This window comes from Dendrobates tinctorius, unplaced genomic scaffold (genome assembly GCF_039654945.1).
Source record: "Dendrobates tinctorius isolate UK_male_01 unplaced genomic scaffold, ASM3965494v1 ptg000125l, whole genome shotgun sequence".
Lineage (NCBI taxonomy): Eukaryota > Metazoa > Chordata > Amphibia > Anura > Dendrobatidae > Dendrobates > Dendrobates tinctorius.
Window position 1 is genome coordinate 14,405,871 of NW_027361793.1, and position 16,142 is coordinate 14,422,012.

The 16,142-nt window shown below is 44.9% G+C and overlaps 1 protein-coding gene across 9 annotated transcripts in view; it reads left to right on the forward strand.

The window, feature by feature from the left end:
• ADAM23 (ADAM metallopeptidase domain 23) overlaps positions 1-16,142 on the forward strand; it is an 889,186-nt gene that overhangs the window by 20,588 nt on the left and 852,456 nt on the right. For all 9 annotated transcript variants that reach the window (XM_073541893.1, XM_073541894.1, XM_073541897.1 and 6 more), the window contains exon 2: positions 2,195-2,424. In XM_073541893.1, the coding sequence (XP_073397994.1) occupies positions 2,195-2,424 (230 nt within the window). The remainder of the gene's footprint in view (positions 1-2,194; positions 2,425-16,142) is intronic.

Sequence of the window (16,142 nt, forward strand, 5' to 3'; positions counted from 1 at the left end):
GTGGCATAAGGCTGGGTTCACATTGCATTATGGCAGTCCGTTTAAAGGATTGCGTTACAAAGCGTCATTAACGCGATGTAACGCATCCGTTAACGCACCCATAGACTGCCATAACGTAGCGTTGTGCCGTCATGCTGTGATGGACCCTCGGATGCAGTCTCCAGCGTTCGAGGGTCCGTCACGGCTAGCGCAGATGGAGCAGCTGCACTAATGCGATTGAAAAAAAAAACAGAAAAAAGATTAGCGTTAGCGCAGTCAGTTTAACGCATGCGTTGAACGGACTGCCATAAAGCTATGTGAACCCAGCCTAAGAAACACCAAAGCCCGTTATGAATTACATGAGCTGTGGCATCATGCCCTATCTGTGCCTCCATCATGCCCCAGCTATACCCATTTTGGCAGAGCTAGAAGAATCTGATACAAAAATGCCAAAAATTGCTAAATTTTTGCACAACTCCCGAGTTGTGGCAAAATTTTTCAGATGTGCAAAGCAATTTACACCAGAATTCTGGCAAAATTGCTCTGCTGAATGAAATGTAAAATGATTGTCTAATGGCAGGAGTATGTAACCGTCACTTCTGTAAGTGACTTATACTCTGGACTACTTGCTGTTACAGATATTTATTAGCAAAAATCTCCAAGCTTTAGGGATTTATGCATGCTATAAAATCTTTTCACATGTCTTCGTCATATCAAGATCGTTTTATCTAGATTTTCCTTTTAAGCCAATGCAGTATCAGTTTTGATCTCAGCATGATATCTGCCATTGTGCCTGATATGAGAGGTATTCATGGGAGTGTGATTAAGAATTACTGTTCATATTATAGATAGAACAATAGAGTTAAAGCTAAATATAACGTAGTTTGCATTTGTCTCATCCCAAGTTTTCATGTTGATAAACAGATGGTAAACTGTTCGCTGCACATTTGATGGGCAAACAAGTGAGCAGACAAAAAACAAAACAAATCTTAATAATGCGTTGGAGTGGTAATAACAAGTTAGCTGCTAAAGACCATCCTAAAGAGATTGTCCATGATAGACTTGGAGAAGATGATAAAAGGTCATCCGGAAGTGAATGAGGTTTCTCATTGTGACTCCTGGTTGATTTGTCTGATCTTTGGCTGATGGGAGGATAAGTCTAGAGATCTTACAGTTGAAAAAGAAGAGTTTCATGTATGCGAAATAAATTCCTGTTCATCAGTTTACTGCACACCATTATAGCCATTTTAGACGAGACATTCCGGTCTGGTAAATCACTACTGATCTGCTATATACAGGCTGATCTGCGGGCGTTTACTGGCTTTCCTTAGACAGACAAAATAATATTCTGTCGGCACAGAACAATCATTAAAAAGGATTGTTCTGTGACTGTAAAATACCATGGAATTGTCAGTATTTGTGGTGAGGCACACATAGGCACATGCCTCTTCTCTGACACTCATGATTCATTATGAGGCACGTGCTAAATAAATCATGCCCTCTCATCAAGACTGGCATGAACAGCACTTGTCTTTATGAATCCAGGCCTATGTCTTTTAGCATAGTCTGACCTAAAAAAAAAACATATAACGCTGGTAAAAGGGTCAACAACAGTCCAAAACTGCAGACTTCAATGGGCCAGTTTCCTTCACCATACTCAATAACTCAGTTGTGAGTTCCATCTGTATCTCATCTTTCTAGGCCTCTCCTCATGACAGAAATAGCAAATAAGTCTGGAATAACATGCAGTGTGAAACTAGCCTAACATTTTATGTGGTGTATGATAAGCCCTGAAACTAGAAAACCTTAGCAAAAGGCTGGGAAATACACTCCCAAACAGCGAGTGGATATGTGATAGGGATTGTTACTTGGCATAGACCCAAAAACTGACCCTACAGACAGACTACAAACTTACGTTGGTAAAATTCTGATTTTGGAGACTTTGATCCTGGTCTGACAAATCCAACCAGATTAAGGCTGGCGTGACTTTTACAGTTTCCTATAACTAGAACATTTCCAATTTCATATTTCCATTTTTGCCATCATAAAATAAACGTATCTTCCTAAGTAACTAAAATGCAGATGTCAATTATATAGTGGAGCTAAGAAGTGTTCATTTTACGATGCATGACTCGCATTTTTGTTGAACTCTGTATAGTCTCCTATGAGACCATGACTGAATGCAGTAAAATATTTTTTTTTCTCTCTCCAAAAGCTCCACACTGCAATGAGACTGCAGGAGGCACGGCTGGCACATTGGCAGACGAAGAGCAGGCATCACAGCATAACAGCAGCAGTAGGGAAAGCACTAATCACAACCAGAGCAAGGAAATGCACAAAGAAATCACACTGCCTTCAAGACTGGTCTATTACCTTAACAAGGAGTCTGAGGGTCCATACCACATATTGGATACAAAGACAAGGGACCAGCAGAAGCATAACCAGGTAATAATGTATGTGCCAGCGAGCTAGGACGGATGAAGTGTCAGCTCTGTATACTGTACTACAAGTGTAGCATATGAAACCTACCAGAGAAAAAATGAGCAAAAACCCTGCTGTAAACTAAGTAAATAAAAAGCAAAATGTGCATTTAAGTAACACAGAGTTCTTAGTAATAATGCTTTTGATCAAAAATAGCATAAAAGCCGTCCCACCACGACAAGGTGACTCTAATCGGGGAGGTCCTACAATGTCTAATATTAAAAACCTTACCATGTGTCATGGTTGATCTCAGTGTGTGAATAAGGTCAGACAAAAGGACTGGGCCCAACCAGTGGATACCAGTCTGGGGAAACTTTATATACAATTTCCAGCTCAGGAGAGGGAGGCCACACCCCGGCTTGCACAGATTGCAAAAATACAAAGAAAAAAACACAAAATTTGAGCTTGACTTGAGTTGGTACACATGCAGCACATAAACACATGTTCACATTGGCTATAAAACATATAAAACATACAAGAGAAAAAATGAATAAAAACCCTGCTGTAACTACCGTATATACTATAAGGCGAGTTTTTCACATTTTTTTGTGCTGAAAACGCCCCCTCAGCTTATACACGAGTCACAATCCCAGAAAGCCGGCGGGGAGGGGGAGCAGCGGGTAAGAGACAGGAGCTGACGGGTAATGGGGAGCGGCAGAGCAGCGGGTAAGAGACAGGAATCCATGGGGGAGGGGGAGCAGTGGAGCTGCGGGTCACAGAGCCAGGACCCGGCGGCTGTGGCTAAAATCTGTGCCGCTGCGGTAATAGTGCACACTGTCAGACGCAGCCATCGGCTTCCAGCACACATACTCACCTGCCTGCGCACCCTCAGTGAGTCGGTGACACTGCATCTCATTCCGGGCGCCGGCGCCAGCAGTTCTCTTCCAGCCGAGCGTGGAGCGCATATTCATTACCTTAATCAGCGGTACCACGTGACCGCTCGGCTGGAAGAGAGCTGCTGGAAGCCAGAACAAGATGCAGTGTAACAAGATGATAAGGGGATAAGGAGCCATGTATACCAGGAGAGGGAGGACTGGAGAGCCATGCATACAGGATAGGGACTGGAGAGCCATGCATACCAGGAGAGGGACTGGGGAGCCATACATACAATGACAGGGACAGGGGAGCTATGCATACCACATAGGGATGAGGGGACAATGCATACCCGGCCTATACTCGAGTCAATAAGCTGACCCAGTTTTTCGTGGCAAAAGTAGGTGCCTCAGCTTATACTCGGGTCGGCTTATACTCGAGTATATACGGTAAGTAAATAAAAAGCAAAAAGTGCATTTAAATAACACAGAGTCCTTAGTAATCCTGTTTTTGATTAAAGATAGCATAAAAGTCTTCCAACCATGACAAGGTAACTCTGATCCATACAAAAAACAAGATAGGGCGCACCAACTGTGCAATATAACATATTATATATGGGGGACAGGTGCCGCAACAGCGGAATTAATAATCAAGACAAGGAGAAAAAGAACCACTGTATAGAACGCACACTGAGCCCATATAATGAACTAGAAATGTTTATTGATACAAAAGAGTTATACCTAAAATCATGATAAAAACATGACAGGCATCCCACAAAACATGGCAATAGAATATAACGCACAAAATGCATATAATATAATTGCCTATAACACTCTAATCCCTCCAAAGCAATGTATACATAACCTCCCTGTTATTGGGCTCATGAGGACCAGAAGGCCCTAACTATTCAACGGTTAGATAGAAAATGCGTCCATCTCTGCTGACTGGTAAAAGTATGTAGGCCCTAATAAGCCACTGGGACAATGTCCCAGAATAAATAGAACACCCTATAATAGGGTAATACAAAAAGATAGTCAAGCCAGACAATGCATACGTCACCCAAAGAGGTTAAGAGCTATAGTGAGGAACAGACAAGTGGGCGCCCAGCCCAGGACCATACCCCACGCGTATCGCCGCAACCAGTGCGGCTTCGTCAGGGGAAGTAAACTGACCGCGGTCCGGGGTGCTTTAAATACCTTGCTGGAGTCCAGGTGAGGGTGCACGCGCACCGGTAAAAAATCACCTCCATTCAAAAACCATGGTAACAACATAGAGACCGGCGTCCCGGTCATATGACAAAAAACATGGCCGCCGCACATGCGCCGTATGATCAGTTTCTGCCTGATAAGGTGGCTTCACTGCGCCTGCGTCCAGTGGAACGCACATAACTAAGTTATGAAACGCTTGGTCACCATGCCTGCGTCCAACAGGACACACGCCAATCTACATAGGATGCCTTAAAGCCAGAGGTTACTTAGTATTTGCGTATACACCAACCATGGAATAAAGCGCGCGCCGCTCCCGGGAGCATGGTACATATAACAAACAAACACAATACAAACATATACAAGAGAGAAGCAACACCGGACAAAACACATAAATGAAGATGAAGTAAACATGACATATTGAATAGTGTGAAAAAAAGGGGGCAATTTATAACCCTAATCACACGTCATAATCTATTTTAGTCAGTAATGTCCGAAAAGATATAAACTCTATAAATAGATATCAGAGGCTCAGCGGGGGGGGATCTAAAACGTGTTATGAAACCATAACATGAGAGAATGGACCTGGATCAAGGGAAAGGTTGAGAAGGCCCTCAACCTGAAGAATGGGGTTAAAACGAAACATCCATAGGGTTAAATGGTCCCCCAAATATCAAAAGCTATCAGGATAAGGCATAAATTGTTATACAAAGATGCCACTGATATGGATAGTTCATTAATAAAAGTCAAGCTCAGCATACCCTCTATTAAATACACTATACCACAACATCTATTGGGTTATATGAATACAATAATATGCAAATTTAATAATAAAGTGTTAATAGGCATCGAATATGCCATGGTTCCATAATTGACACCATGAATCAGCCATTAAATAATACATGCCTTCCCCCAAAGAACATGGGGGCCCAATATGCATATATAAAGATACCCAACAATAGATGAAGATTCCAAATGAGGATATCCAACCTGGTTAAGTATACCCCACCAGAGATGATGACCTCAATCCTCATATAAACCAACCATACATTTTTCCTAGTTTTGGCCACTCCAATATCCAATAGCATCAATGCGGCACCCTTGAAAACGGTCCCCATGAGCCCAATGCCTGAAAACCTGCCATACAAATAAAGTAAGATCAAAAATGGGTAGTCTACCCAGGGATAGAGTTTGAGGATGTATAAAGTCATTTAATTGACCAGTACCACTATAGTCCCTAAAGAACCTTAGATGACAATAATACACATCAATCCAGACGAAAATACCCCAGAGGATCATCTTTTGATTTTTATTAGTCTGTACATCCGAAAATGCCATAAGACGAATACCCCGTACATCCAATAGTTCAAGTCAAATATGCCGGGCTTTATTAACTTTATGAACAGCAAAGATGAAGCCGAAACAAGATACATCCTTGGCATGAGTCCAATAAGATCACAAAATGGCCATAATTCCTGTTGGTGGTGATTTTCAAAGAGGGCAATCACCTAAGGAAGAAAAAGGAGAATGAGGAACATGGTAAGTATTCAGCCTAAGAACCCCGTAAATAGAAGCTCTTCATTTAAGCCTCCTGGACTTAATGAGTTCAAACTAAAAATCCATCGTGACTCCAATTGTAGTAATTATTTCCTAGGCGAGCCCCCCCTAATGGACACTGATATTTTCTCCAATCCCACCACCCTGGCATTGGTAACCTTACCAGTGTGGTGGGTCAAAAAATGGGTTGCCACAGACGTCAAGGCCTTGCCCTTGGCCTGATCGACTCGCGCCAAGTGAATAGTTGACAAATGTTTCTGTATCCTTCGACGTAGCTCCTGGGAGGTTTGTCCAATATAAACCTGATGACATGGACAGATTAACGCATAGATCACACAACTAGTTTTACAATTAATGTATGACCTTAGCCTATGCCTAGTACCATCCCCTGGATTAACAAAGTAATCTCTAGTGGGCAACATATAGGGGCATACATTACAGTCGCCACATGCGAAGGAACCCCTAAGCGTCATTCCCCTATCCAGCCCAATGGTTGGTCTCATATAGTGACTCTTAGTTAAGATGTCTCTAAAATTTGGGGCCCTTCTTGCTGTTATGCAAGGCCGCTCCGGCACAAGGGTAGCTGTCTGTAAGTCCGTTGTAAGAATGCCCCAATGCCTCCCAAGTACTTCTCTCACCTGTGACCATTGACTGTTGTATTGTGTGATGAACCGGGGCCCCGAGTCCTGCGTCCTAACTCGTGTAGCCAAAAGCGAATCCTGTGTACATCCGCTTGCTCGTTGGTATGCTCGCGAAATGCTACCCTTAGGATAATTTCTCTTCTTAAAGCGCTTCGTAAGGCATAAAGCCTCCTCACGGAACACATCATCCGATGTGCAATTTTTTCGTGTTCTTAAGAATTGCCCCATGGGAATTCCATTTCTGGTATGAGCTGGATGAAAGCTTGTATAGTCCAACAGACTATTAGTGGCCGTGGGTTTTTTGAACAATCGCGTAGCAATACCCCCATTCACATTGGAAACCATGAGGTCCAAAAAGGTGACTGAAATAGAGGACACAGTATAGGTCAATACAATATTATACGGATTGGAATTCAATGACTCCATAAAAAAAAAAAAAAAAAAAAAAAAATCACATTCCTCTGCTGTGCCAGTCCAAATGAAAAAAAATGTCGTCGATAAAGCGCGACCAATGCCGCACCTTATCCTTAAACAATTCTATTTGGTAAACCCGAGTGACCTCCCACCAGCCAAGAAACAAATTCGCCAGTGCCGGGGCACATCTGGCCCCCATGGCCACACCGGAGGTCTGGAGATAGTAAGATCTGTCAAAAATAAAGAAGTTATGCTTCATAATGAACCCTAACAGATCCACAATAAAGGAATCATGCATTCTATCAGATTGTATTACCTGATCAAGAAAGTGCAGAACCGCTGTAATACCATCAGAATGGTCAATGTTGGAATACAGTGATTCCACATCACAGGTAACCAGCAAAGCCCCGAACGGTAGAACTACATCCCGGCACTTCCTGATGAAATGGGAGATATCCTGAATGTAGGATGGTAAATCCTTCACTATGGGCTGCAGAAAATAGTCCACATAAATTGACGCCTTTTCACATAAGCTCCCTATGCTGGCAACAATAGATCTGCCCGGCGGCCTCACAAGATCTTTATGGACCTTGGGCAACATGTAAAAAGTGGGTGTTATGGGGTGCTCCACCCACAGAAATTCCATCTCCTTTTTATTAATAATCCCCAATTCAAGTGCCCTGTCCAATAACCTCCCAAGTTTAATTGAGAAGGGTCCCGTAGGATCCGACGGCAATTTTTTATAGAAACGACCATTATCCAGTTGACGATGTGCTTCCTCCTGGTACAATTCATGTGGCCACAAAACTATGTTTCTGCCCTTATCAGCCTCCTTAATCACAAATGATTTATTAGATCTCAGGCTATCCAGGGCTGATCTTTCCCCAGCATGCAAGTTATCCATATGCCGTGACCTAGCAGGGATGGCCAAAAAATCTTTTTTAACAAGTTCAAAAAAACCCCTGATAGATGGAACCAGGGCAAAAGGTGGAGCTACCATTGATTTATTTTTATAAGGAAAACGATTTTTACCAGTATTCGAATCCTCTTGTAAAAGATCCAATAGGTCCTGTAGCACCTGACGGTCCGTCTGATCCATGCCATCGGTCACCCGTGGTTTATTGTGTAGTACCTGAAGCACCAATTGCCTACAAAAGATATAAAGGTCCTTGACCAGGGTAAACTTATCCATATCCTTAACAGGAGCAAAGGTCAACCCCCTCTGAAGCACAGAAATTTCTAAAGGTGAGAGATCATAATGGGATAAATTAATAATCTGTAACATATTATCCTGTACCTGTGTGTCCGTGATCCCATCCCCCACGACATCCTGCTCCTTTACTTGCGGAAGTTCCTGTATTGATTGTACTGCGGGGGCTTGCGTCCCCTGAAGCGAGTATTTCTCGTAAATGTCCTGCCGCTTGCGACGGCCCCTTCTGGTCCGGTATCGGCCTCGGTCCGGTTTGCGAGTCACTTCCACTGATCTATCCGGAGCCCTATTCATAGTGGCCCCATGCCTGGTATTACCCTTATGTTTCCATAAAAATGCCTTTTTATCCTCAAAATCTCTACGATCCCTCTGAAACTTAGATTTTTTCTTTTGGGTGATCTCCCTATCATACCTATCCAGAGTTTCCTTTAAATTGTTTTTAAAGGGCTGTATCTGAGTCACCTCATCAAACACACTCAGTTTAACATCCAATTCCTTGATTTGCTTCTTAACTGACACTAATAACTCCCTGTCATGTTCCAAAAGCATATTCATGATAATGCTTGAACATCGTAGGAGCCCCTGCTCCCAAGTGGCACGAAAATCAGGGGAGGGTTCCCATGCTGGATAGATGGCCACCCTCAACCCTCGCGGCACAATGTTGGACTTAATATATTCCTCCAAAGACCGAGTGTTCCATCACAGTCTAATTCCCAATTTATGTGCTGCTGTCAATTCTGAAGTGACCCTAGTAAACTCCGAACTGGGTGTACTGACATGGGTGGAAGAGAAAATATCCGAGGACTGCGCCCTCCAAGCTGCCTCTCTTGTATCCCAGTCCATCTCAAACAGACACCAACAAGGAAAAAAAGCTGAAACAAAACAAGATAAAAATATGTTCAATAAAATTTACATATAATCATAACACCATGCATCAATAATAGTATATATGCCAAAACTATATAATAATGTTCTAAGCCAATAAAGAAGCACATACACCCCTCAGGTAACTCTGATCGGGACAGTCCTACACTGTCTAATATTAAAAACCTTACCATGTTTCATGATTGACCTCAGTGTATGAATAAGGGCAGACAAAAGGACCAGGCCCAACCAGTGGAACACCTCTCTGGAGAAGCCTTATATACAATTTCCAGCTCAGGCGAGGGAGACCACACACACACATATATATACTAGCTATGAACCCGTTCTACGCCCGGGTGGCGGGCATTTTTATTGGTATATGGTCTCCCATCCTGGTATGTGCTGCACCCCTCATCTCTATCCTGGTATGTATGGTACCTTCACCCCCCAATCCTGGTATGCATGGTACCCCCTTATCCCTGTTGTGGTATGCATGGTACCCCCTCATCCCTATCGTGGTATGCATGGTGCCCTCACCCCCCAATCCTGGTATGCATGGTCCTCTCACCCCCCAATCCTGGTATGCATGGCACCCCCTCATCCCTATTGTGGTATGCATGGTACCCCCTCATCCCTATCGTGGTATGCATGGTGCCCTCACCCCCCAATCCTGGTATGCATGGTCCTCTCACCCCCCAATCCTGGTATGCATGGCACCCCCTCATCCCTATTGTGGTATGCATGGTACCCCCTCATCCCTATCGTGGTATGCATGGTGCCCTCACCCCCCAATCCTGGTATGCATGGTCCTCTCACCCCCCAATCCTGGTATGCATGGTCCCCTCACCCACCTATCCTGGTATGCATGGTCCCCTCACCCCCCTATCCTGGTATACATGGTCCTCTCCCCCCTATCCTGGTATGCATGGTCCTATTACCCCCCTATCCTGATATGCATGGTCCTCTCACCCCCCCAATCCTGGTATGCATAGTCCTCTCACCCCCCTATCCTGGTATGCATGGTCCCTCCACCCCCCTATCCTGGTATGCATGGTCCCCTCACCCCCCTTTCCTGGTATGCATGGTCCCCTCACCCACCTATCCTGGTATGCATGGTTCCCTCACCCCCAATCCTGGAATGCATGGTCCCCTCACCCCCCTATCCTGGTATGCATAGTCCTCTCACCCCCCTATCCTGGTATGCATGGTCCTCTCACCTCCCTATCCTGGTATGCATGGTGCCCTCACCCCCCAATCCTGGAATGCATGGTCCTCTCAACCCCCAATCCTGGTATGCATGGTCCCCTCACCCACCTATCCTGGTATGCATGGTCCCCTCACCCCCTTTCCTGGTATGCATGGTCGTCTCACCCCCAATCCTGGTATGCATGGTCCCCTCACCCCCTATCCCGGTATGCATGGTCTTCTCACCCCCCAATCCTGGAATGCATGGTCCCCTCACCCCCCTATCCTGGCATGCATGGTCCTCTCACCCCCCCTATCCTGGTATGCATGGTCCTATCACCCCTATCCTGGTATGCATGGTCCTCTCACCCCCAAATCCTGGTATGCATGATCCTCTCACCCCCCTATCATGGTATGCATGGTCCTCACTCCCCCCTATCCTGGTATGCATGGCCCTCTGACCCCCCTATCGATACGATGCAATATACTTTATTGATCCCGAGGGAAATTATGGTGTCAAAGCAGCGTTACAACAGCATTACAAACAAAACATTGTGAACAGCATTAATATATTACATTACAAACAGCATTACATAGAGTAATTACTAGACACAGATCCTGCGCATGACTAGCCACAATACGTAACAAACAAAGGTACACACGTCTCTGATCCTTTACATTAGTGCGCTGGCCCTAGGTCATAGCCATCTTTCACCCTTAGTGAATTGTTATACATCCCCATAGCAAAATACACAAAAGAATTCCTGAATTTCTCCTTCTTGCACCTTAGTAGGATTAGACGGCTGCTGAATGTGCTCTTCTGATTCAAGAACAGCCCGTATAGTGGGTGTGTATTATTGTTCATTATAGCGCTGCACTTCTTTTGAATCCTATCTTCCACTACCTCCTCAAAAGAGTCAAGATGGAGGCCAACAGCCGCGCTTGCCATTTTGATAAGTTTGTTGAGCTTATTGGCGTCAGCACTCGCACACTACTGCCCCAGCAAATGATAGCAAAAAAGATGGTGCTTGCTACAATGGACTGGTTGAACATTGCCAGCATTTTACTGCACACATTGAATGACCTAAGCTTCCGCAGAAAGTACAGTCTGCTCATTCCCTTCTTGTGAATCTTCTCTGTATGACACCTCCAATCAAGTTTGCTGTCAAGGTGAACCCCCAAATATTTGTAGGTCTCAACCATCTCCACCTCATGGCCAGCAATAGTAATTGGTAAGTAGTCATCTTTTTTCCTTCTATAACTCACCATCATCTCCTTGGTTTTCTTTACATTTAGTTCTAGACAGTTAGTCTGGCACCAATCCACAAAGTCAGAAACCATCCTTCTATATTCCTCCTCACCCCGGTCCCCCACAATGCCCCCTGTCCTGGTATGCATGGTCTCCTCACCCCCCTATCCTGGTATGCATGGTCCCTTTACCCCCTAGTCCTGGTATGCATGGTCCTCTCACCCCCCCAATCCTGGTATGCATGGTCCCCTCACTCCCCTATCCTAATATGCATGGTCCCCTCACCCCCCTTTCCTGGTATGCATGGTCCCCTCACCCCCCTTTCGTGGTATGCATGGTCCCCTCACCCCCCTTTCATGGTATGCATGGTCCCCTCACCCCCCAATCCTGATATGAATGGTCCCCCTCACCCCTATTAAACAGCACACATTAAAAAAAAACAAAAAACATTTATACTCACCTTTCTTCCCCGTGTCCAGCACTGTCCTGTTCTGGGCGTGTTGTGGTGCCGCACTCGGCGCCCGCGCAGTCCTCGCTTTCCGCCGCCATGTTCTTGAAAACACACTGCAGTGTGTCTTCAAGAAAATGGCGGCGGAAAGCGCGGACTGCGCAGGCGCCGATTTATGTCTGGCGTGGCGTGTTGTGGTGCCGGACTCGCTACAACACGCCCACTCCAGACATCACCTGAAGACGCAAGACCCCGCTGGCAACAGCAACACCAGGTTCGGTAAGGTGTTGCGGAGATCGCGGTATGCGTTCAGTGCTTACGCATACCACAATCTCCTGGGGGGATTCGCCACTCTGTGGGAGATCCATCACTCCGGGTCTGAGTCTATAAAGGCTTCAGACAGAGTGACGCTCCCCCGGTTATATGTATATATATATATATATATATATATATATATATATTTATATTTCATAGAGAGATACATAGCAGAATAGCAGATAATTCATTTGTTGGCTTCTGAAAAATCATTGCAGAAGCCAACAGGATAGCGCCGCTCCCGGTTGTAAACTATTTAATCGCCAAATATAGATTTATGCCTTGGGACTGACTGTATGCTGGACAGGTATGGTATATTGTTGTTTTTTTATTTTTTACTGGAGATCGAGGGCTTCCTTTGGATTTAGCAGAAGAATAAAGATGGCAAAACTGTGTGTTCTTTTATTTTATTAAAATACTTTATTCTGCGTTTGTGTGTGTATATTTAACTCTTTACAAACTTTAGGATTAGTAATGGAAAGGTGCCTGATTGACACCTCTCCATTACTAAGTCAGGCTTAATGTCACCTTACAATACAAAGGTGACATTAACCCCTTATTACCCCATATGCCACCACTACAGGGCAAAAGGAAGAGAGAGGCTGAGTGCCGGAATTGGCACACCTTACAGATGCGCCTTTTCTGGGTTGGCCTGGGGGCAGATTTTTTTTTAGCCGGGGGGTGCAATAACCATGGTCCCTTCTCTAGGCTGATAATATCTGCCTTCAGTCACTGGCTTTCCCTCTCTGGCGCAGAAAATTGCGTGGGAGCCGACGCAATTTTTCCCGTGAATATTCTTTTATTAAATACCTGCAGCTCCCAAATTTTACACACGTATACTATTAACACTATTAGTCACTGACATCTATAAATCTAACTGTTCTGCAATGGTTTACATACACTAAACCATGTCTCCTATCCTGTCAGCTTCTGCAATGATTTTTCAGACGCCGACAAATTAATAGATATTCTACTATGTATCTCTCTGTGAAATATATATACTCGTGTATAAGTCAAGATTTTCAGCCCATTTTTTTGGGCTGAAAGTCCCCCTCTCGGCTTATACGCGAGTCATATACGTCAGGGGGTCAGCAGGGGAGGGGGGTGTCAGATCATACTGCCCCCCCGGTGCGTCTCTGCAGCCCCCCTGCTTGTCCCAGTCTCAGGGGCCTGCTTTCAGGGGTCACGTGGTACCGCTCATTAAAGACATGAATATGCGCATATTCATGTCTTTAATGAGCGGTATCACGTGACCGCTGAAGGCAGGCGATGGAGACCGTGGGAGAACGGGGCTGCAGAGACGCGCCGGGGGGGTGAGTATATGCTATATTCACCTGTCCCCGTTCCCACGCTGCTCGCCGCTGCCTGCCGTGTCCTCTGTCAGTGATGTTCAGGTCAGAGGGCGCCGTGACGTAGTTAGTGCATGCCGCACCCTTTGCTGCCTGAACGTCACTGACAGATGATGTGGCAGACAGCGACAAGCAGCCTGGGAATGGGGACAGGTGAATATCTCAGGTGCCGGATCCTGAGCCAGCAGCGACACCATCACCGGGCCCCCAATGATGGAGAGGTGAGTGTGTCATTTTTTTATTTGCAGCAGCAGCAGTGGCAGCATATGGGGATTATTCTATGGAGCATCTTATGGGGGCATATTCTATGGGGCATCTTATAGGGGCATATTCTATGGAGCATCTTATGGGGCATCTTATGGGGGCATATTCTATGGAGCATCTTATGGAGCATCTTATGGGGGCCTATTCTATGGAGCATCTTATGAGGGCATATTCTATGGAGCATCTTATGGGGGCCTATTCTATAGAGCATCTTATGGGGGCATAATGTATGGAGCATCTTATGGGGGCATAATCTATGGAGCATCATATGGGTGCATATTCTATGGAGCATATTATGGGGGCATATTCTATGGAGCATCTTATGGGGGCATATTCCATGGAGCATCTTATGGGGCATATTCTATGGAGCATCTTATGGGGGCATATTCTATGGAGCATCTTATGGGGCATATTCTATAGAGCATCTTATGGGGCCATAACCTTTATGGAGCAGCATATGGGGCATATTATTCTATGGAGCATCTTATAGGGCCTTTATTAACCTTTATGGAGCATATATGTGTGTATGTGTGTCACTGACATATATATATTTAATATATAAAGTTGAATGTGTGTGTGTCTGTGTGTGTGTCTGTGTGTGTGTGTGTGTGTGTATGTATGTGTGTATGTCCGGGATTGGCATCTGCACCGTCGCAGCTACAGCCACAAAATTTTGCACAGTCACACGTCTGGACCCCGAGAGCGTCATAGGCTATGTTGTGAGGCAAAATTTTAACCCCGCGTGTTCCAATTCACCAAACAATTTTGCCTATTATTATCATTTCTATGATGTTATCGTCCTTCTGTAAAGCTGGAAATAACACAATTTATTACCGTGCAAACACAGACCACCCTCTGACACAGACTGCAGGGGGAGCCCAGTATCACACAGGATAGGATTAGATACATGGCTCAGCACACAGTAACACACAAGAGAGGATTAGACACATGGCTCCAGCAGTCAGTATCACACAGGATAGGATTAGATACACAGCTCAGCACACAGTATCACAGGAGAGGATTAGACACATGGCTCAGCAGTCAGTATCACACAGGATAGGATTAGATACACGGCTCAGCAGTCAGTATCACACAGGATAGGATTAGATACACGGCTCAGCAGACGGTATCACACAGGATAGGGTTAGATACACTGCTCAGCAGACGGTATCACACAGGATAGGGTTAGATACACGGCTCAGCAGACGGTATCACACAGGATAGGATTAGATACACTGCTCAGCAGTCAGTATCACACAGGATAGGATTAGATACACGGCTGAGCAGTCAGTAACACACGATAGGATTAGATACACAGCTCAGCAGAAAGTATCACAGGAGAGGATTAGGTACACAGCTCAGCAGACATTATCACACAGGATAGGGTTAGATACACAGATACACATTTTCTTTATCAGAAGGTTCTTCAATGAGTTGAAAATAAAATACCATCAATACGTGGGTAATCGTTTAGTTAATTTGTGTTGCAAATCTGTAGTGTTGAATATATGATGTGAAATGCTTTTATGTGCAATGTAATCATTTTAATTTGTTATAACTAACCACAGTTGGTTACTATGCCCAGGCAATGCCGGGCTCTTCAGCTAGTATATATATATACACAGCGTCGGACTGGAACACCTTGGGCCCACCAGAGAAAATCATTCTTGGGGCCCACTATGTAGCTGCATAGAGTTAAATACCAGACCACCAATTATGCGGTAAAACACGCTAATATCCGGGTATAATATAAGGTTGTACATGTCTTAATTATGTAGCAGGAGTTGGGGTAGCCCCCTCATAGAATATAAAGCAGCCCCCTCACATAGTATAATGCAGCCATCTCATAGAATATAATGCAGCCATCTCATAGAATATAATACTGCCCCCCTCATAGGGTATAATAATACTGCCCCCCTCATAGGGAATAATGCACCCCCTCATAGGGTATAATGCACCCCCTCATAGGGTATAATACTGCCCCCCTCATAGGGTATAATACTGCCCCCCTCATAGGGTATAATACTGCCCCCCTCATAGGGAATAATACTGCCCCCCTCATAGGGAATAATGCACCCCCTCATAGGGAATAATGCTGCCCCCTCATAGGGTATAATACTGCCCCCCTCATAGGGAATAATGCACCCCCTCATAGGGTATAATACTGC